Source organism: Watersipora subatra, chromosome 4 (genome assembly GCF_963576615.1).
Source record: "Watersipora subatra chromosome 4, tzWatSuba1.1, whole genome shotgun sequence".
Taxonomy (NCBI): domain Eukaryota; kingdom Metazoa; phylum Bryozoa; class Gymnolaemata; order Cheilostomatida; family Watersiporidae; genus Watersipora; species Watersipora subatra.
The window spans coordinates 13,149,797-13,173,912 of record NC_088711.1 but is presented as its reverse complement, the minus strand read 5'-3'; the positions used below and the strand labels follow the sequence as shown (position 1 = coordinate 13,173,912).

Below are 24,116 nucleotides of genomic sequence, written 5' to 3'. Positions count from 1 at the left end.
TGATGTGCTAACAAAGCCGTAATTAAGCGCAGTTGGATTTTTCTCCCTGTATATTACCAGTCGGGAATTCCCCCAAATAGAGTTGTCACGTGATCGTTGTTATAAGGAAGGCTCCGTCGTCAATGTCGCGTACACCAAAACTGTTTACTAACTACTTACAAGATAGAACTGAACTTGAGTTGTCTCGTGTGAGTAGTTGTAATACTTAATCTGTACTACTAATTGATCATTTTTAGCAGTCGGTTAATTATATTTGCAAGCAGCCGTTTGTTAGAAATTAACGTAATTGAATCCGGTTTCCTTGTAGTATCGGTATGAAGTGGGAAGTTGCTCAAAACTTCTCAATGTATAGTTGATTCGGACGGGTTGTTTAACATTTTTGTAAAAGACGTTGTTGTTGAAGTGCTATTTTGTTACATGTTGTATACTGCCCTTGTAACAGCACTTGGCGTACGTTTTTATTGGTTTAAACAGCTTCACGATTTTGAGGTCTTTATTGGCTAGATTTAATATACACAATTTATTGTAGATTTTGGTCGTTTATATTTACTAGAGCAATTTGTGTTATGTTATGCTGAATCAATGTGGCAGTCTAAACTAACTCCCTAGAATGTTGCTTATGTTCTCATTCAGCGTTGTCGGTATTGCATGAAGCAGTCACTTACATGTCAAAATCTCAAAGAAGGGCCGTATCAGTCTATTTTTACTCATTTTTAGACTAGCTTAACTGTTTAATTTTCTGGCTTCATCAACTTTTTGCAACTGTCATGACCACTTGCAACTACCATGACTTCAGACATTAATGTAGTTTGGGTATCACAACTCCAATCAACAATATGCCCTTTTTATTTTCTTTTAAAATGAAAAAATATCTTATTTTGGACAGTACCAGATCTATCAAGGAGCTCAATTGACTGCACGTAATGACTCACCTTACTCACAATAACTCACCTTTGTTACCTGGCTCCACTCGGGTCGTCTCCATGGATCATTCCTCTGGCCCATCAGATCTTGTGCTACTGCCAAAGCCACTTTACGTTACACTACTTCTTCTTTACTGCCGCTTTTGTGATCACTGCTACTAGTACTTCCATCACTAAAGGCTAGCCCAGAGCCTGATGGTTGGTCAATAATGGCTCCTCAACCACAGCAACTGTCTTTTCTGTCTTTACCTCGCTCTCACTAAAGGAAGCAGGCGTCTCGTGGGAATGCAACTTCTGGCTCATACAAAGAAGATGGCACTAAATAACTGGGTATTGAAGTAGACCTAGACCTACTTATGCCAGCCTGCCCTGAAAGGGTGTTGGTTTACTTCCCCCGCTGCCTCTTTGTACCTCAGCAAACTTCTCTGTAGCTGCCCAGAGCGCGTTGACATTCTCTAACTTTGTGGCGGCTGTCTTACGTTCAGCTTTCAGTTTAGCCATATCTTTCTCAAACTTTGAGCCACCTGATATAAAATCGTGTTCAATATTTGGTAGATTGTGTTGAAGAAACTTGCTCTTGTCTTCATTGAATTTGACAGCCAGATTTCCTTGATCTTTTCAAAAGACATCTCAGGCAGCTGCTCATCCTAGTTTTTGTTGTACACTAGGACTTTAGTTAGACTTGTCAAGCCTACCCAAATGGCATTATTGTCCAGAATGTAATTGTGAAATAGAATTTTCTGAGTTTCTTTTGTGAAATGCCGCTTGTGGCATCCTATAAAAATGAGTATTTTCTACCATATATCTGAGAGCTGGCAAAAAGTATGATACCTTTAGCTGGCTTTGTTTAAATTTTGGGGACCAATGCGGATGAGAACAGACCCATTATGCATTTACACTGCAAGCGACTGAGCCATTCAGTGGGCAAATCCTTGTTTCAAAAACTGTGTTTTTAGTTCACTTATTGCAGCCATAACTTCACTCTTCATGGTAAGTGATATTTTTAGGCGTCGCTTGAACCATCTTACTGCAGCATCCAACTTCATGTTTATCCACCAGGTAGCAACACTAAACCCTGAAACTCATTTTGATGCTTTTGATGTATTGCACCCAGTTCAACTTGTGATATGAGATTGACAGTCTTTTTTAAATGAATGAGCTGCAAGTTCAAGCAATTTATGACCAATGTAAAACTGTTGTACAGAACTAATCACCAAAATTTGTAGTCAGTACTCCTCTCTCTTCTAGAAAAGTCAATTGAGCTGCCATTTTTTTAAATGTGTTTTGACCTGTTCTGTTGTTAAAAGCTTGTTAGTCATGGCTTCATTGTTTACTCTTAGCATGCAACAGTGGTCTTTTAATGCACTTTGGCGAAGTTCTCTCCATTTGCATCCTCGTCTATTGTCATTGAGCTAAATATCGTTTGCTGTAAAACTCCTATTGTTTAGCAGCAGACCAATTATCACTTTAAAATGAGCTCTTGTCAGATGCTACAATGAATTGAATTTCTTTTGATTTTCTGTTGTCTCGGTAAATTAGCTTCATACTTCAGAAACTCTAGACGTAACAACTTCTTTGTTGACTTGGTTTCCTAGCAACGAAGTAGAAAGCGAGCTTCCAATTACTAATTTCTAGTTGTGATCATGGTCAGTCAGAGGTTGTACTCATCATAAAGTGCTCAACGATGGGGCTATGTAGTTTGCGACAACCAGATAAATAAAATATTGCTTGCAGATAACGTGATGATGTTTCACAGCTAGTATACCTAAAAGGAATATATCGCAATAAATATTTTAAAAGGTCTTTCACATTAGATTAAAGTGAAGAGAGCTACTATTCTCAATGATCTAGTTTGGGTCAGATCGGTGTATTGCCACATCACATTATATTGCTGATTCATGATATCAGTCATCCCATTAAAATTATTTATGGATACTGGAGACAAAAGGGCTGATGATGTCTGAACACCGATAACTACATGGAGAAGTTTTATGCTACTAATGGGAATCTCACACCAGTGTTAGGGTGTCTGGATTTGTATTTTTACTGAAGTAAAAGATTACTCAGAGTTTGTTTCTTTCCATCGTTGGTAGCCATTAAAGAGAAGGGAGACTGCGTGCCAACAAAGATTTTTATGTTACTAAAGAGCTTATTACTATGTAGAAAAATGTGGAACAGCGAGGTACCATGCAGCAGTAAATGCAGTACTACCAGCTATTGCTGAAAGCCACGCAATGGATCAATGAAGAACAGATAGATTTTTATTCATAGCTTCTGAACAAAGCTTTGATATTTGACTTCAACTCTGGTCAATATTGGCCCTGAACTAAACTATACTGAAGTGTCCTGCTAAGTAAACTTAAATAAAGATTACTGGCCCATTCTGTTGATATTGCATTAGTTGGTTTACATTTAGATTCAGGTGACGGTCATTTGGTTTGAACTTAAATCATATCTCTATAGTATGTGAAGTGTTTGATATATTGTATGTAGGGTCATTGGTTTATTGGTTCTTAGAGCTAGCAGAAATGATAAGACAAGAAAATATATAAAAGGTCTACTATTTTGTTGAGGTGTAAAAAATACATTGTAGTACTAAACTAGACAATGCCCGGCGCTGCGCGAGTAATAAAATAAATGCCCAAGAAATTTGCATAACTTAGCTAGTAACACTAGCAACTTACTATAATAAGAGCCGTGTCCTACGTCTGAAGCTTGATTGTATAATGATGCATATAATAACAATGCATATAATAATGCATAATGATCCATAACGCAGTCATGAACTTAAAGCGCGCCAGTATCTTTGCAAGCAATGCATAAGCATGTGCCCTATTATGCCATAGTATGGCAAGGTCTACACAGTGTAGTGGATTAGTCCTCTGGTCTGCAGGCTTGAAGTTTTCGAGTTCAAATCCAGTGCAAAATGGGTTTTTCATTCATAAAAATTTATTGTTATAACTGGACAGACGGACGACAGACAGACAAACACTGAGATTTATATATTATCAAACAAGAATGTGGCAGCAAGGCTGTCTAAAAGGATTCTGTAATATTGTGACTGATACAAGCTATCACTTTTAGTAGTTGAAATGAATGAAACATACACTAGAAAGTGACTGCAGATGAGTTGCCCAACGTTTAGTCCATATTCACAGATATCAATGGCTCATAATAAATCTCGACTGTAAATATTTTATCGCAATGCAATAATAACATAGTAGAAAATACACTTAAAATGTTAAATTAGTAATAATAAAACACAATGAGAAGAATTTAGATATAACAGTAGAAATCTAGATAGGAAGACATGAAACTAGTCTTTCATAAAAATGGCTGAAGTAGAGCCACTGAACTTTACTGATAGCGCTCAAAAAATCATGACATTCAGTGCCATCAAAGCTCAACTGAACGCCAAGGATATTACAGCACATTGCAAGTATCATGCAAAATGCTGCCATAATGAAGTATACCAAAATAGACACAACCATGATAAAAAAAATTGAATCAACTTGTAACTAATTGTTGGATCATATGGAGTGAGTGATACCCTAGCTTATCATACCGTCAAGATTACCCATAAACATCTGGAGACAGCTAGCAGTTTGACCATTTATGTTCAATGCTACGTAGTATGACATCCGAAATACTTCAGCAACCACCCATATGAGCACCCAACTTGGCCCAGATAAATCATGACCGAATCTTTTTTTTGTGCACATACCTTACTCACAGGAAATAAGTAAACATACAGTAGTTTGAATTTTTTAGTCGTGTAGTGTTGCTTAACGATTTAAAATTGGTTTTCAAAAGTGTGGGACTAATTTTTTTGGTATAAATATGCTCTCATGCATCAGGAAAGTGTATCTAGATGCTCATCTTCTAAATTTAATATATTGTGCTGGGAGCAACCATAAAGCCAAGTCAGTGAAAGTCATAACAGTTCAACCAGCTTTTCTTATAGATTTTTATAGATTCAATATCTCTTAGTTATACATCATGTTTATATACAATAGGTTCATCCATTCTCTATTAACAATAGTGCATATTATGTCTTATTGCTTTGTCTTTGGGTATTCATTATGGATTTGTAGTTCTCATGTCGTATCATTGTAGGCGTAGTCGAAGACTTGCTCAACAACATTGTTACCGTTTTGGCTGTGTTACTCGTTAATGATCATTTACACATTTCAAGTTTTACTGCTTATAAATAAAATGTTCTAGACTCAAAAGTTAAAAAAGTTTGCTTGTATGTTAAATAAACTTGGTAGTTTAAGCATTTCCATTCATGTATGCAAGTACTGTAAGTCACTACAAGTCATGTATGCAAGCACTTTAAGTCACTACAAGTCATGTATGCAAGCACTTTAAGTCACTACAAGTCATGTATGCTAGCACTTTAAGTCACTACAAGTCATGTATGCAAGCACTTTAAGTCACTACAAATCATGTATGCAAGTACTGTAAGTCACTACAAGTCATGTATGCAAGCACTTTAAGTCACTACAAATCATGTATGCTAGCACTTTAAGTCACTACAAGTCATGTATGCAAGCACTTTAAGTCACTACAAGTCATGTATGCTAGCACTTTAAGTTACTACAAGTTATGTATACGAGCACTTCAAGTCACTACAAGTCATGTATACGATCACTTCAAGTCACTACAAGTCATGTATGCAAGCACTTTAATACACTGCAAGTCATGTATGCAAGCACTTTAAGTCACTACAAGTCATGTATGCAAGCACTTCAAGTCGCTACAAGTCATGTATGCTAGCACTTCAAGTCACTACAAGTCATGTATGCAAGCACTTCAAGTCACTACAAGTCATGTATGCTAGCATTTTAAGTCACTACAAGTCATGTATGCAAGCCCTTTAAGTCACTACAAGTCATGTATGCAAGCCTTTTAAGTCACTACAAGTCATGTATGCAAGCACTTCTTAGTTTAAAAAGATCCCCTGGACTGCATCAAACTGCTATGGCCACTTTTTAAGTCCCAAATCCAAACGAGTCTATATAGATATGCTACTTTGTGAAGTTATTGCAACTGCTAAAAGTCTCGCTTTAAGTAGATTCTTGAGTAAAAAGCCGTATGGTTAACATTTTCACGAAGATTATCATTTTCACTTAGAGATTGTCACTGAAGGTAGACTTGCATCATCAAATTGTTTTCTAAACTGTGCCCACTCGCTAACACGCTAAACACTTATAGCAGGGGTTCCTAACCTTTTTCATTCAACTCTCCCCCTTTTGCCTTTTTATAAATTTGATTCCCCACGCACTTTTAACTCACATGACTAGAAACAACCGATACAAATTATAATCCCATTTTATTGTACATGTATATCTAATCATATAACAGCATAATATAATTTTTTGTGCAGCATGCATACAACACACAACATTACATGACATTCGGCATAGCAGTGAATTGGTTTATGACTAGGTGAACTTACTATCCAATCGGAATCTGGATAGATGTGTTCACATATATCTGGGTTCTGACTAGTTGCTCATTATTAGCAACTAGTGTTATGAATAAAACCAAAATGATGAAATCTAAACTCACACGGCACTGCAGGACATGAATTAAAAATTTAACAAATCAGACACCTCTCTGTTTTCCCCTTGTATATTCAAAATTCCCCTAGGGGGAATTTCTCCCTGGTTGGGAACCCCTGACTTATAGCGTTGCATATTTGCTAGCAGTTTGTAATCATGTGCAATATTCTTACAAATGTTTTCAGCAAATATGCTGTATTTTATACCAAAGTGCTAGCTATATTTGAAAGGTATAGCAATGTTTCCTGTCTATTTAAAACCCAATTTGATTAAAAATTTATTTGTTATTTATATCAGTACTAAAACCATCTCAATTCTAAATTCAACAAACGCCATTTTAAGTTTGTTAAATTTGAAATAGTTTTTATGAAAGATAAGATCTTAGTTTCTATATCAATGTGTGTAGAAACTCAGCCTATAAGTAGCCTATAATTCTAAATATATTGGTGGATAAGAAATGCATTGCTTAGAGAGGGTAACCATGCACACGTCTCAATGTAACACCTCAAATAGCTTCACTAAAGCTAATCATTTTACTATGCCTTGCTTTAGCTGAGACTGAGTAGTCTGAATAAATGTGTGCTTGTTTTTATACGAATATTTGATGAATCTATGAGAAACAGTTCAACATGTTGTATGACTAATCACTAAAGTTGCCTGCTGTGTTACATTTGAGACTAACAGGGCCTATTATATATCTTGACTGTCTTTTTGAATGCCAGCCGGCTATTAAAGCTAATTACATACGGTATATTGAATTCGAGTATGCCAAATGAAGTAAATCTGGAGAAAGTTTTTAAAAAAATTTAGAACTCATTCAAAACAGCAACATGCAAGTAGAATACTACAGAAAGATTTATATAAAAGTGACTTCTCCATCAGAGAGCATGACAAGATTATTAACCTGATGCTGGACACAAGTCACAGCTTAACTCAAACAATACATTAGTAAGCTGCAGCATACAAGCTAGATGTGAGGGTTTCTTTGACATTGTACGTTTCAATGAGGGATAACAGAGAAAGGTGGAGAGAGACTCATACCAACATGCAAGTCAAAGTTATACATTAATTTTACTAACTCTATGCTGCTACTAACTTGAAAAATTCTGCGTGTGAAAGCCAAGTAAAATATGACAGTTGGTAGCCATTTATCATTGCTCACAATGTGAGTTATCAGTCACTGTCTGAACCATTCGCCAAAACATGAATTTTAAAAATAGAATGAAATTTTTATGAAGTTTTGTCTAACGATGTTCAAAGAGGAGATCTAATGCTGAACATTTGAAATTAGCTCAAGTTGAAGCAAGCAAGCTAAATTGAAAGCGACCAACTCTATACGTGTGCAGATCAAACATCAATAAAAAAATAAAAGTAACTTTGAGCAGATAGTGCAGAGCTGCTAGGAGTTTGTCTGTAGAAGACTAGACTCACAATGATCAGCTTATCAAAACTACTCGTGTCAAAACATCTGCAGTCTGGTAAAGTCAGTCGAAACAAACTTGGAGACATTTTATTTCTAGTCATGTGGCTTGTTATGAGCTTTTGAATTGTACTATTTTTCCAGTCCTGAATCTTGAACCAACTTAGTTGCAATTTTCTATGTATTACACTGTCATGAGCTTGGCTTGTTTTTTCTCCCCACCTTTTGACTTTCCAGTCTTTTGTTATTGACATGAACTTGGTATCTCACTGTAGCCCTTTGACCTGAGCTGTTGAATACGGAAAGTTGCTTGTTAATCATTGATCTTTATCTACAAAATACGTATTGGTCGATGGAAATTTCCTGCTGAGTAGGCGGTGTTGTTCATAGAGTTGTTCATAGAGTTGCTCAACGTTAAAAACCAACTATCTGGATTATCATGGGACACATTTTATCTTACTTGTTCAAAACTCAAGTGAGAAGTATTTTATTAGTAAATGTGATCAAACTATTTTGATAGAGTTTGGTAGTGCACTGTTTTTTAATAAATTGCCATTCTATAGGTTTTCATAATGCAAAGAATGGCTTGAAAAAGTTAGGATCACTAGCATTCTATTTTATTATTTACCAAGGAACTCAATACTTTAATATTTATCTTCTAATACATGATCTGCATTAAAAACTTAGATTTTATCTTTCCTCAAACGGCTACGATTTATGTTATGTTAAAGCTAAGCACTTGTTTGATCTTTACAGGTTTTGAGATATTTTTAGAAAAAAACAATTTTAATGCTTGAACAACTACAACTGACTTGTCAAATTTTACTGTACAAATGTCTCTAGATTACCATCTCAATGAAACACCAAACTTTATTTAGAAAGTAGTGTACCGTACAACAAAGAATGTAATCTGCTTAAATCTCTCGTATGAATTGCAAGTCTTTGCAATGTTACTAGTCGATGTTACTTATTGACATTACTATTCAATGTCACCAGACTAGGTTACTAGTCGAAGTTACTCACTGACATTACTAGTCAATGTCGCTAGACTAGGTTACTAGTCAATGTTATTAGTTGATGTTGTAAGTCGATGTTACTTTTCGATGTTACTTGTCAATGTTACTAGTCCTTGTTACTAGTTGATATTACTGGTCGATATTACTATTCGACATTACTAGTTGAAATTACTAGTCGATGTTACTAGTCGATGTTACTAGTCGATGTTACTAGTCGATGTTACTAGTCGATGCTACTAGTCGATGTTACTAGTCGATGTTATTAGTCACTGTTACTAGTCACTGTTACTAGTCAATGTGGTTAGTCAATGTTACTAGTCCTTGTTACTAGTCGACATTACTAGTCGACATTACTAGTCGACATCACTAGTCGACATTACTAGTCGACATTACTAGGCGATGTTACTAGTCGATGTTGCTAGTTGATGTTACTAGTCGATGTTGCTAGTCGATGTTACTAGTCCTTGTTACTAGTCCTTGTTACTAGTCAAAGTGAGTGAAATGTGTAATTTTACACTCATTCACTTCTGTTGTATCCTTTTGACTACATTTTTTCTATTGTGCTTATTATCAAAAAAGTCAGTGGCTTGTATTTTGACCTTTTCGAGGTTGTCTCCTTTTAGATTTGTTAGTCATAGCGATTCTTCACACTCTGTTCACTTTACAACCATGGCTGCTGATGAATAAGTCTTCTAATTTTTTTATTTGACCAAATAGCAACCCATGGCATAAATATCTAGCCATCTATTAAATCAAAAAGTGACAACTCTGTGCTTATCTGAGCAATCTTAAGCAAGTTTCCTTTTGTGAAAAGCTTGAGCAGTATTTTAAATTCTACTCTCAGCGTAATACTTTCATATTCTAATGCATGAATACTGTTAACCAAAGAGACAGTAATACTGAAAGGCATGGGCATTTCTCACTTTATTGCATGGTGCGCCTGAAGCCTTCTGGTTGTTTCATAGCTTTCAATTAGGTGTTTTTATCATTCTGATGGGTTGGGTACAAATTAGATTGGCTGACACTACTGTTCATATCAAACATTTTAAGATTGCTGATCAATGCATTTATTTTAAAGGTGGATTTGTTTTAGTGTATATACTCCGGTGAGAAGTGCATAATACCCTCTAAATATTAATACCTGGTCCAGAATGGCTGCCTTAGATGACTGGAAAGACAGCCTTATTATTCACTTTCGCTCAGAAGCTATCAGAGCATGGGTAAGTCAACCTTATATATATCAGAGCATAAGTAAGTCAACCTTACTTATACTAAACCATAGGTAAATCATCTTACTTACATGTAGATCAGAGCATAGGCAAATCAACTTTACTTATATCAAGGCATAGGTAAGTCAACCTTTACTTATATCGGAGCATAGGTAAGTCAACCTTTACTTATATCAGGGCATAGGTAAGTCAACCTTACTTATATCAGAGCATAGGTAAGTCAACCGTTACTTATATCAGGGCATAGGTAAGTCAACCTTACTTGTATCAGAGCATAGTTAAGTCAACCTGTACTTATATCAGGGCATAGGTAAATCAACCTTTACTTATATCAGAGCATAGGTAAGTCAACCTTACTTATACCAGAGCATAGGTAAGTCAACTTCACTTATATCAGGGCATATGTAGCTGTCATAAATTATAATCTTTAATGGATATAGCTTTTAAAAAATGACACAAAACATTTACTTATTTCTTGTAGACCCTCTACCAGGCCGTCTGTCTAGAACGCTTACACTGTAAGCTCACAAGTGTGTCATATGACTCAAGTGAGGTCTTGAACAGTGTTCCTGCAAGCCAGCATCAACATCAACGACTGTTCTTGATGATTGGAGCAAAGATGGCTGCTATAAAAGAAAAGTGCAGTCAAGAATTACAGCAGTCTCAGGTCTAGATTAATAATATGTAATCTACCATATGTATTTCTTCAATATATTGTATCACTCCCATTCTCGCTTAGATACAAGCCTTTACATAAACATATCCTTCAACTCATAATTGTGAGTAAGGCTGCTCGTAAAACAGATAGTTCTATGGTAAGCTAGTTAACTTTGCAGATTCGCATTCAAATGCATCTGTGGATGTACTTGTTAAAAGAGGTTTGGCTTGAAAAGTAACTTGAGAATTTCAACCACTTTATATGATAATAACTTCTTTATGCATGAATTTATACTAAAACTAATTGTAAATTTGTTACTCTTCGTTTGACCTTTGAATGATAGGCTGTTGATTTTCTGACCACTACGCACTTTCACTGCTGCCGATGCAACACTTCATCTACGGATTTCTAGTGAAAAATTGATTTTTTATGTGCTGTTTTTGTATTATAGCTATAAGTAGGTTTTACAGAAGCAAAACAAAAATTCAATTAATATTAAATTTTGCTGATTTTGGATCTATTGTAATAGCATAATAATATTTCATGCACCGATAGACAGCGGCACACAATAAATTTAATTATCTGAGAATACATATTCATAGACATCAGTGAAATAACAACATACCTGTGATTATATTAATAATATAATTCGTTTTGTGTCAGTTGTTTAGTTACCTTGATCAAAGTTCTAAGAAGACCTTAGATTACAAAAACAATGCAGTAACAATGCATTGCACTGACCGTAAAAGGCTTTATTTAGCCAAGTAGATAGTCTGCAGCATAACCATGACGGCAATACTTTGACAACGTTATTGGTCTACATTACTGTTTATGTAGAAGTGTGTCAAACAGTCCTACAAATGTGCCAAACATTCGTACGAGTATACCAAATAGTCATACAAATGTGCCAAATAGTCGTACAAGTGTGTCAAACATTCGTAAAAATGCGCCAAATAGTCATACAAGTGTGCCAAACATTCGTACAAGTATACCAAATAGTCATACAAATGCGCCAAATAGTCATACAAGTGTGCCAAACATTCGTACAAGTATACCAAATAGTCATACAAGTGCGCCAAACATTCGTACGAGTATACCAAATAGTCATACAAATGTGCCAAATAGTCGTACAAGTGTGTCAAACATTCGTAAAAATGCGCCAAATAGTCACACAAGTGTGCCAAACATTCGTACAAGTATACCAAATAGTCATACAAATGCGCCAAATAGTCATACAAGTGTGCCAAACATTCGTACAAGTATACCAAATAGTCATACAAGTGTGTCAAACTGTTGTACAATGTTACGCTAGCGAACCGTTGTTGATTTAAGCGAAGTTGTCTGCCTTATAACTATTCTGTAGACTTGGTCACCCTCACACTTTCTTCCATCGTCTCTGCAGCTTGTAACACTAATGTGTGATTGGAACTTGCCAAAGCATTCCTTGGGGATTTTCAGCAGATTCAGTTGGTCACATGACTACATATAATAGAGTTATGTTAATCTAATTGAGCTTTTGGTTTTATGCAACTCATAAAGTTTACTTCTCATATTCCTCTCCTTTCGCCTATCTTTCCCACTTTTCACACTTCCTAGTTCTAATAAGTTGTCTCTGATTGGAGCTCATAAAATATCAGGTGATATTATCAGATAATTCTGTTTGTTATTGAGAAAGGCTCCAGTCTTCAGCATTTTCCACACACTTAGCACAAGTTTAGCTAGTAGCTCTCCCAATCATGGATTATAGTTTTAAGATAGGCTTGGCTCTGTTTATTTTCTGAAAAGTTATGATCCAAGTCAGAGTGGTAATGACTTAGCACACCTTGTAGGAAGTATTCAAAGCCAATGTTCATCTTCTGAGGTCAGGAGTGCCGGCTGAAGACTTGCCACTTGTAGACAAAGATGTCTCCATCAGCTCTGTTGAGCAGTATATCAAGGATCTCCTCAATCAACGAATGCTCGATACGGAAGGCAAGGTCTTGTCAGATGAGCAGAAAGGTACTGTAACTTTATATATCACAAGTGTAATATTAATGCTACTCGATGTATCACAAACAGAGAGTTAGGGTAACTCAATAATGAGTAGAGAATTGCGTAACTTTATTAGAAGTGGAAAGGTGATCTAACTTGAATATTGAGTGAAGTGTTGACGAATCCTACTATTTACTGTTCACACCATCTGTAGTTCATAACCTTGACTCATCCTACACCTGTATTGTTTAACCTTCACAACTCAACATTGACCTGATCACTGTTTCGACTGCTTGTTTTCGGCTATACATACATGTATACATACATATACTACTGAATATCTGGCGTTGCACAAGTAATAAAGAAGTCAGCTTATAAACAGTGGCAATTAATTTAGTTGCTATTGGCTAGGTTTCTTTACCCAATGAATTTGAGTAACTTAAGCTAGTAAATTAACCTAATCTAAATATTTAATATAGTAAGATCAGTGCTTATAATTGTGCATATAATCATTACTTACAAGTCATGATCTTCAAGCATGCTAGTATTTTTGCAAGCGCTTTAAGTGTACATATTTTAACTGGTGTAATAAGTATGTGCACAATTAACCCATAGTATTGCCAGTTGGACGTGTAGTGGAATGGATAGTACGCTTCAACTGAATGTAGGTACTTCAACTGACACTGGAGGTACTGAGTTCAATTCCAGTGCGAAACAGATTTTCTGTTCCTATAACTTCATCACTGTAACTGTACACACGAATGACAGACAAAAAAAACACAGAGATTTATACATACTGTATACTAGGTGAATACCCAGCGTTGCATGGGCAATATAAAAAGTTTGTACATAGAAAATTTATTCTTTAATTGGCTAAGTTTCTTTACCCAATGTATTCGAGTAACTTAAGCTAGTCTAAATCTTCACTATAATGTGAGTCCTGCCCATCCCTCTGAAGCCAGTGCTAGGAAAAAAGATTGCATTATGGTCTCTCATGCAATCATGATCTTTAAGCGTACTAGATGTTGCGTGAACCGTGTTACTTTAACCAATTGACATTAAAGATTGGCAGGTGTAATAAGTATGATGTGCACAAATAATTCAAAGTATAAGTAGTTGAACGCCAAGTGTAATGAATAGTACGCCTGTTTGCAGAATTAGACGTTCCGAGTTCAAATTCAATGTGAAGCAGATTTTTCGCTCCTATAACTTTATCACTATAATTGGACACACAAATGGCAAACAAACAAACAAACACTGAAATTTATATTTATACTAGCTGGATGCCTGGCGTGGCACGGATATCAAAAACCAGATTACAAACAATGAGAGGTAATGTAGTTGCCTGCCACTTGTTATTAGCCTGGCATATTGCCAATGGCTAATTTGAGTAAGCTTACTAATAAGAGCTAACTACTTGCTCTCACGATTGAACCACACATAAAATTATGCTACCGCTCTCTATGATGTTGCACCATGACGTTACGCCGTAATGGAGAGCGGTAGCATATTTGCACCCATATAACAACATATATCGCTAAAGCATCCATAATTGGTAAGGGATTAGACTGGTGAATTGGAGGGTCCGAGATCAAATCTTCTGCAAGACGGGTTTTTCACTCTAAGCTTTTAAAAGCTATAGCTGGACATACACAAACACACACTTTGAGAAATATATTGTAGATATAGATATGTATACCTATATATATGTATAGATAGCTCCTGCCTTTTTGAATATTGGTACACACTTGGTGTTTACAGTTGTTCATTCAATCATTAAAGCATGATCTCCATGTTTTGGAGGATGGAAACTATAGGCTAATGATATCCCTATTGCTTAAGTAGAAATACTTCTATTCCATGATAGCTAATAAGATTGGCTACTTCAACACGTTACAATGTTTTAAGCCTGTAATGGTTATACATTCTTTTATCAGGTATATATATATCAACTGGTCACGTTTGAATTTGCGTCTTGTAGAATTCAATAATTCGCCAAAGGAGAATGAACAGTCATCTGTGTTTACTACTAAGAAGCTAGAAGAAACTTCAGTTCTGTCTGTAAGCAGCTCGGTTCAGTCTTGTCCATCTCTAGACAAAAGTGATTTGGATTCATTGAATGTTATGGAGTCAATTGAGGTGCCACTAGAGGCTCCGAAAACAACTGCAAACATGGTGAACGATACCTTGATCAATTGTAGTCCCAGTGTAAATATGGGTAATCTTGCATCTTCTCACTTTGTTGCTTCTGAAAATATACCAATGCTGTTTAGTGCTTCAGCTTCTGGGCGTGACAAGCACTTGCTAAGTGCGGCTTCTTCTGAAGAAGGTTGCATGGCCAGATCACTAGATGATACTTCAGATCATTTGCAATTATTTTCTGCTCCTGAAGACCTTGTCCCTGTATACCGCACACCTCCCAGCAGTAAGTCCGTCTCTCATGAAGCTCTTTTACAAACTAACCAGGCAAACGTCCAAGGTGAACCTGTACACAGCAATCAAACAGCTGATAACAATGAGCCAATCAGAATAATAATTACCTCAGACTGTGAAACTGATTCAACTCTGGATGAAGTTTACCATGATGCACTGTCTGATTTTGATAATGCTGATGTAAGTCTTTCAACCAAACATTCTAATGAAGAGATAGAAATCTGTATTCCTGATAGCTGGGAAGACATAGAGTCTTCAGGTGATGATGATGGGCTTCTTTCTTCCAGACTCTCTGCGGAACAAACAGAACACGTAGTTCCAAAAAACATGGAAGACATTAAGTCTAGCGATAGTGGTAGGGACGATGATAATGACACGGATGGTCACTCCCAGCTTAATGATCTTTGGTTTGTAGGCTTAAAGTATGTAGAGGATGTTTCATCACTGGCAGCCAGTGACTCAGCAAAACAGATTAGTCCTGATGAGTTACCTGTATCAAAGTCTGTTTTACATGCAGAGAAAGCGACAAGCTCTATTTGTAGCTCACTTCTCGTTCCTCTTGAACTAAGTACGGAGCCAACAGCGGCTTTGTCAGAAGCTTCAAAATCCTGTGCAAACGCCACAGAAACTGAATCTTTGAATAAACTATCTCCTGACATAAGTGGTTGCTCTATGATTGTAACTTCTCCTGCAACAACAACTACTACCGTCTCCCCGAATAAACTGGATCACAATAATGAAGCGAGTGGCTTACCAAAACCTCAAATTCATGGGCAAAATACATCATTATCCGCATCTCATTTTGAGCAGGCAAACGCTACATCAAATCTAAATAGCAATAGTGTCAATGAAATGACATCTTCAGTCACCAAGTTCCATCTTCAAAATGTGTCATCGAAGAAAAGATTTTCAGCTTGTACAAATGAACTGTTTCAAAAGCAGGCTGATTCTACCGCTGCTAGCATCTCACAAATGACTGAGAAACCACTCAAGGATTCTGTTGATGATTTCCATGAAGTTGGTAGTCTTGATGCCTACTCTAATGATTTTCTTGAAAGCGACAATTCTCTTCAAGAATCTACCAATTCTTTGCAAGAAACAAGTGGTTTTCATCAAAGAGCTTCTCAACCTCTCCAACAAACCGATATTCGCCTAAGTTGTGAATTAGAGAGTTCTCCTCAAGGAGCTGACCATCTTTGTAAGAAAACTGAAAAACTCTCCCAAGTAGCCGACAGCTCTCTTCAAAAAAATAACAGCCCTTCACCTTCAAATATAGATGTCTCAAAATTTTGTCAAACACTTCCAGCACCTGGAACTTTTGTACGACAAGCTGTGAATAATTTACCAACTGCTGTAAACACCTTAGTAGCAACAAAACATTCTCTTCTACCATGTACAGATTCTTATAAGACACCTGAGAATCCATTACCCCAATCTGGCATTCCTTTACAAGCTGCTAGACATCCTCAACTAGCTGGATATTTTTACCAAACAGCCGGTTGTTTCTTCCAAGGAACCATGAATCCTTTTTTAGGTGTTATGTCAGCAGCTTCCGGGGCTGCTCAAGTTCCATTACCAAATTCACCAGCACATGTTCTTGGACATGCGCCAAGAGAATCACTGTCTCACCCTTCTCTAATAGGTCTTGTCCCTCCATATGTTGGATATCAACCACCAAACAGTAGTTTACCTTACCGTTTGCCACACCAGTTTCCAAATCCAAACAATTTGCCTTACAGCATTAGTCCGGTAAACTCACAACAAGGAGTAATCACTGATGTATTGAAGCAAACTATCAAATCATCAAGGATGGGCACCACACAACAACAACCACTACAACCTGAATTAGCATTCTCTCCATCACTCGATGAATGTACCAGGTCTGAAAAAAGTTCTTCAGATCAGACCACCATTTCTGAGGATGTTAGACCTCATCAAGAAGAGCATGATGCTTTTCATCAAACAGCAGAACCACAATCTCAACCTAGCTCTGCTACATCTTGCCACGCAGAAGTTGTAACTAAGAATACAAGCTCTCCTGGTTCCAAAGTAAAATGTAAGTTAAACATATGTGATTTTGTTGGCCAAATCTCAGCAAAGCAACTTGATGGTTTCTTAATTCTCAAGTTGATGAAAACTCTCTCATGAGTTGTCTGTCATGACCTTTATTTACATAACATTCCATTTAGCTACTGGTGAGACACCGTCAGCAAGGCCATCAGTAGTGTTTTGTCCTGACACACCATTAGCTAAGAATCCCAGAAAATGTGTAAAGACCAAAGAAAAAAATCATAAATGTAAGTGCTAAAACTACATACAAAACTTAATAACAAGGTCAGATTCTTATATTACATGAACAATTTAAGCAAATTTATGTTTCATTTGATAACACAACAATGATCTGCTATGTACCATAATATTCATTTCTGCATATTTCATATACTACCTCTACATCAGCTCTTGACTAAAATATGTCCAGTAAGTTTAATTCCTGTGTTCATATACAGTGCAGAAGGGACTTCATGGCTGAATAAGCTCATTCATGAATAGTCGGATGATTTTTTGCAACTTGTATGAACTTAATAATTCTCTGTACATTAATTTTATTAATTTGTTATTTTATTTAGTATTTTTATTTAAAGCTAAATCAGAAAGGTCAAATGCATAATAAGGCCTAAACTGAATAAAACCTTAAAAAGAGAAGTTCTGCTCATAGAGAGCATAAGATGATGCAACTGTTCATCTGCGGAATCATATTCATTAAGAGAGACCTAATTCATTTGATAGAAATAACTGTCTGTCTATCAACTATCTACCTAGATTCTTAATTGACCAGATTTTTCGTTAACAAGACTCTACTGGCATACTAATTGAGTATCGTATACAATTTGTTGGTCAGTCTTAGCTAGCTGTTGTTCTACAGGGTCAGAGCCAGTAGAATTTTCCAAAGACTTCCTAAAGCATACGCCAGATGCAAGTTTGAACTTCATCGACACTTTTGAAGGTGAGAGATTTGCGCAATTTAAATCAAGTTTTGCTACTTTCATGTAGGCGTAATGAATCGATTTGAATATTTAAGCTTTCCATGTCCAAGTTTCCTTCCAGGTCAAGAAAAGGCAGCTCTGTAAAATCCATCACTCTTCATCTCTCTCACCTTGCCTAACTTTTATTTTCATGAAAATCACCCAGCTTTAAATCATCCCAGGTTCCTTTCTACTCTTCTATATAAAATCAGCCATCTATCAAGTCTCACAATTTACACATCTATCAATGATCCATTGTTATATTTATCAGGTTCAACAATTTCTGACTCTCTGATGTCCAATCTGCCAGTAACGTCATCGGTTCTCCCTGTGCCAGTCACTGTGAAGGCTAACAGGTCACTAGAATCACTAAGTACCACAACACAACATGGCCTTATTACATCTAGTCACACACCAGTGCCATCAAGTCTCAACAATGATATCATGAAAGCGTCAACAGGTGCCCCAATTCCTCATTCTTTGAAAAGCAGTAGTCATTCATCAATATCAGCAAGTGTTACAACTACGGAGTCTCTGAACATTAGTCCATCAACAACATCATCAGGTATTACTACTTGTGCTCCTCTAAAAACTGGCAAGCTAACCAAGCTTACTACAGATGGCTCTGTAATAACTAGTCACACAGTGTTGTCATCTGGTGAAACCAGCTCTATGACTGAAAAAACAGAGAAACCAATAGTATCAATAAACAATACAACATCTAGAGGTTTAAAAACATCAACATCATCAACTGTCAAAACTCGGGGTACTCGGAAGTCTAGATCTCCTGCAGCGCCATCAAGCACGACTCCTTCTGCCTTTTTGACAACAAACAAGTTGTCAAAACCTTCAAGCGTTGCAGCCACTCAGCCATCAGTATCAGCAAGTGCTATAACACTCAGCTCTGTGCAATCCAGTCAATCAGCCGCAACATCAAATTCTGCTACTCGTGTTTCTTTGAACGTTGTTAGCAAGTCATCAATGCCATCAACCACTATAAGTTCACATTCCTTAAAAACCAATAACCCATCAGTATCAACAAGTTCTGCTGCTAGTGCCTTTGTAGTGGGTAAAGAGTCACTGGCGTTGACAAATCCTGTAACTTCTGGCGCTATGAAAGCCTCCAAGTCACCAATATCATCAACTACTTCAACTTCTTGTACTCGGAAGGGCAGCCAGTTATCCGTTCTTGAAACCGAAACAGTTCAGCATTGTCCTGTATCTTCAGGCATTTCAACTCATTCTAAGAAGGTTAAAAAATCATCGACCTCATCGATCTTTTCAAAGGAAGCTTCAGTCAAGCCTACTCAGCCACCAGTACCATCAGCTTGGGCGACTCCAATTTGTATTCAGTCTAGCCAGTCCTCATCGTCTGCAGGGCCAACCATTTCTGGTTCTGCCAAAGTCAGTCAGTCTTCATTGTCTTCAGAGTCGACCGATTCTGGTTGGGCCAAGGTCAGTCGGTCCTCATTGTCTTCAGAGTCAACTACTTCTGGCTCTGTCAAGGCCGGTCAGTCTTCATCGTTTTCAGGGTCAACCACCTCTAGCTCCGCAAGAGCTTGCTGGCCAACAGAGTCATATTCCTCTTATCGACCCAAACTATCACAGCTTGGTAATTTAGAAAGACAGTTTGCTGCCAATGTTTCACGACCATGTAGCCAGCAACTGGGAAGAAGTGTAGCACAGAGTGCTGGGGCTGAAAGAGCTGAGAAACTAAATCATGAGAAGCCTAATTGTCGTCTTCCACTGGCTCCTAACATTGACCTGACTCGCAACACTCCAGGAAATGGTTCTCTCGCCTTCAGCCCTATTTCAGTACTTTCCAGAGATCCAGGCCCCAGTTCAAGTAAAATCACAACAAGAGCAGTGGATGAAAAGCCCACCACCAGTTGGGCCAACTTGTTCAAGGTGAGAATGTAAGAAATTTACTGGTTTATGTTTTGTTGTTTTTCTGGTGGGTTTGCCACCAGGAAAACAACAAAAACATTAGAATTAACAAATAGTTTCAAAGGTCAATTTAAGAACCTAACTTTCAAATTCTGAGTTCTTGCTATACAATACAAAATGCACTTGACTCTTTAATAGGTTTTACTTCTCATTAGTCTCCTAGCACTTCAAATACCATGACTTCACGCACCGTGAATTCGGCTGCCATGACTTTGGGTACCCTGACTTCACATACCATGACTTCACTTACCGTGCCTTCACGTACCATGCCTTTACGTACCGTGACTTCATGTACCGTGACTTCACATACCATTACTTCACGTACCGTGACTTCGCGTACCGTGGCTTCACGTACCATGACTCCACGTACCGTGACTTCACATACCATGACTTTACGTACCATACTTCCACATAGCATGACTTCACGTACCATGACTTCACGTACCATAACTTCACGTACCATGACTTCACGTATCATGACTTCACGTATCATGACTTCACGTACCATGACTTCACGTACCATAACTTCATGTACTATAACTCCACATACTATGATTTCATGTACCATGGCTTTACGCCCAGCATGTACTTACACATAGTTGGACTACTGTAAAGCTGCTAGTTTTCTCACTGAGCTGCATTTTGTTATATTTACTCTCATTCTTATATCTACAGAAAACAACCGTTGAGGGGCATCCTGTTCAACCGCCAACTCAGTCTGTGGTGCAAAAATCAACAACTCAGCAAGTTGCTCCATCACCCTGTAGCACATTTCCGCAAGGAAATGCTTGGCAAAAGGCGTCAAGCAGAAAAAAGAAGCGAAATAAACAAAAGGTTATGGTATGTTTTAAAACATCCTATTCAAAACTTGTTAAAACATTTGCTCGAGTCTAAAGACAATGTTTACATAAATATGTTAACATTAAACATAACAAACTTTGGTTTTGTGTCTTTGTTTCAGCCTTCTGAAGCTACTGAAGAGTGTGTCATTTGTTGGGAAACTTTGCGATTTGCAGATCGATATCTACTCGAGTGTGGCCATGACACTTTTCATTGGAAGGTATTTTTACATACCTATCTCTTTCTTTCCAATATGCGCAGTTTGTCTGTAAAGATGTGATTCAGTATTTGTAATGATTCATGGATTCTATGGACAAGGGATAAAATATCAAACATGATCTTCGATATTTTTTTAAAAAGATATTTTAGTATCTTTTAGTTACTCAATATAGAGAACAAATTTATACCAATGAAGCCACAAATAAAACTGGTTATGATTAGCTGGTTTAACAACAATTGCTGTGTGCCGAGTCCAATTTTAGCACACAGCAATAGAGCTAAGAAAGTAACCTTTTATAAATGTGATTTTGTCAAAAAACTTTAAGCAAAGATGGGCTCTGCTGAGAACTTATATGTTTTTTTACTAATGCTTGTCTCTCATGTTGTGTTTAAATAGTAATAGAACCAACCTTCTCATTTCTCTTTCTTCTGGTTATGCCATGTTTTCAGCAACCGCTTTCAGCATTGGAATTAAATGCTTCAGATTTTAAAATTGAAGCAAAGTACTCACTTCATAATTAAAGTTATTAATAATATTATTTATTATTATTATATATTATATTAATATATTATTTCACCCAATTATTAATAATGGGGTGAAATAAATTTTGTCTTACCTTAATTACACCAAAGTTTATTTTGTGGTACATCGGATTAATTTATTGAGAGCAAGTACCAAAATAATTTTGTAATAGCTTCATTAGTAAAAGTAAATTGCAACCTTCCATTTGATGTCCGCAGCTGGTCAAAATGTAATATTTAAAATGATTTGGGAGAAGCTAGTTAGGATTATGCGCTGAAAACAACCATCCCCTGTTTTTATTCATGACTAGATGAATGCCCAGCATTGCACTGGTATTAAAAAACAGTTTATAAACAGTAGCAGGTAATGTAGTTGCCATTGGCTAACTTGCGTAAGCTAGTATCCGTATTACTAAACTTACTAATAAAAAACGTGAGAGCAAGCTCTAGTGACGCCGCGCATTGCTATGCGTATTTTAGCCCCGATAATGACTATCTGCCCGATGAATCCATTGCATCCCATGTAGCTTAATGGGTTAGCTTATTGCCTCGTAACCGGGAGGTACCAAGATCAAATCATCTACAATACAGATTTTTTATTGTTAGCTTTTAACTGGGCAGACAATGAGCGATGACGACAACCATTGAGATTTATATATGCTTGATGAATGCTCGATGTTACATGGGTAATACAAAAGTCTTTTGACAAAAAATTTATTTTTATTTAACATAAACAACGTTTACTATTCTAACTTTTGAACTTGATATCATGAAAAGTGTTTTTGTGCAGTTGAAATGAATTAAGAAAAAAATAAAACAAATGTAAAGGTTTTAAAACTTTTTCAAACAACTAACTTTTAAATTTCATATCATGAAAGAAGTGTTTTGTTGAAATAAATTAGAAAAAAAAACTGTAAAGTTATTTAAATGTAAATGTGAAATCATTAGCAAGTAATGGCTAAATATAGTCTGTTTTGCTACGATTACAATGAAAAATTATTTGGTATACAATTATATGATTCTAGTTCGTTTCAATGTTGGCATTATAAGGCGAAAATACCATATAGAGGTATATAGAGTGGAATAGAAATCCATAGTAATTATCTAATGCAACCACCGCCTGGTAAACATCATCATCATTAAAAAATAGTAACAACACAATATGTTAACCCTAGTAACTATAGGTACCTACAATAACTTTGGTGCATTTTGTGGTTATGACCTCCAAGAAAATATAACATTACAATGTACTACGTGCAGAGTTCTTACTTTCGAGGCAGACGTGTAACATAAATGCTGAATCTAATTTAAATTAATTTAGTTTACTAAACACATACCTAAAGGAAGTCTTAGTATTTATTTTATTAAACTTCAAACCTTTAACTAAAATTTTATCACTTATCTGTTTGCGAATCCGTTTTTACCATAAGGGATAACACTGATAGCGGCAAAATAGCATATCAACATTTTGTTATTTCGTCATAATTAGTACAACAATCACTAAAATCTAAGTTCGAGAGAAATTGTTGTTGATACCGTGTGACGAAAAAAGTTCGCCCTAACAAAAAAGCATCGTGTTTTATAGAATAAGGCGAAAAATATTTTATAATAAGGGCATCGTAACACGTGGGCGCAATCTATTAATTAATACGTAATTTAGCGTGTGCATACGATATATGATAGTAGCGATAGTATTCTAAAAACTGTATAGCTCAGTAGTTGAATGCGTGGTTTAAATCTTGCCTGAGTTCAAATCCAGCAAGTAGTGAGATTTTCATTCCAAGATTTTAATAGCTATAACTGGACATGCGAACGGACAGACGACAACCAAATTTGAGAATTATAGATATGCATGTAAATGATTTGAGCTTGTTATTTTTAGTGTGTGACGGAGTGGTTGGAGGAAAGGCATCCAACCTGCCCATTGTGCCGAGGAGATATCCACTTGCTTACCTGAGATAAGAATACACTAAAGCTGCCATCCTCCTTAAATCCATTGGAGATTATTATTTCATAGAATACATACATTAACGATATTTTTTTGCTCGAGATGAAAAAACTATTTTTGCAAATAACAATTACTGTTTGTTAACTAAATATACAGAATTTTAAATAAGCTTACAGAAATTATAAATAGTTTACAATAAAAACATTCAAACAGACAAATATTGCATGAAAGTGAACTGTCTCAATAATATGGAGGTGAGCTTATATTTGATTTTTCTGTGGCTAAAGTTTATTGCAGCTGTACTGAGAGTGGCCTTCAATGCTAACCAGTCATTTCACAAAGCCCATCATCCACATTCGGGATTTTAGTGAAAAATAGGAAAGTTGTGATTTAATACTGA

General features: G+C 36.4%; 1 protein-coding gene across 1 annotated transcript; it reads left to right on the top strand.

Annotated features, from left to right (window-relative positions):
* The first annotated feature begins 10,077 nt into the window (after positions 1-10,077).
* LOC137393936 (serine-rich adhesin for platelets-like) lies at positions 10,078-23,889 on the top strand. The gene is made up of 8 exons (XM_068080648.1): positions 10,078-10,146; positions 12,643-12,811; positions 14,766-17,273; positions 18,141-18,221; positions 18,512-20,148; positions 20,863-21,027; positions 21,149-21,247; positions 23,651-23,889. Exons 1-8 carry the CDS (start codon positions 10,078-10,080, stop codon positions 23,723-23,725), a joined length of 4,803 nt encoding a protein of 1,600 aa, XP_067936749.1. The 3' UTR covers positions 23,726-23,889.
* The last annotated feature ends 227 nt before the right edge of the window (positions 23,890-24,116 follow it).

Coding starts and splice junctions, on each gene's coding strand:
- LOC137393936 (XM_068080648.1), top strand. CDS start 10,078: ATGGCTGCCTTAGATGACTGGAAAGACAGCCTTATTATTCACTTTCGC. Junction 17,274..18,140: donor TCCTGGTTCCAAAGTAAAAT/GTAAGTTAAACA, acceptor GTTGTTCTACAG/GGTCAGAGCCAGTAGAATTT. Junction 18,222..18,511: donor CTTCATCGACACTTTTGAAG/GTGAGAGATTTG, acceptor TATATTTATCAG/GTTCAACAATTTCTGACTCT.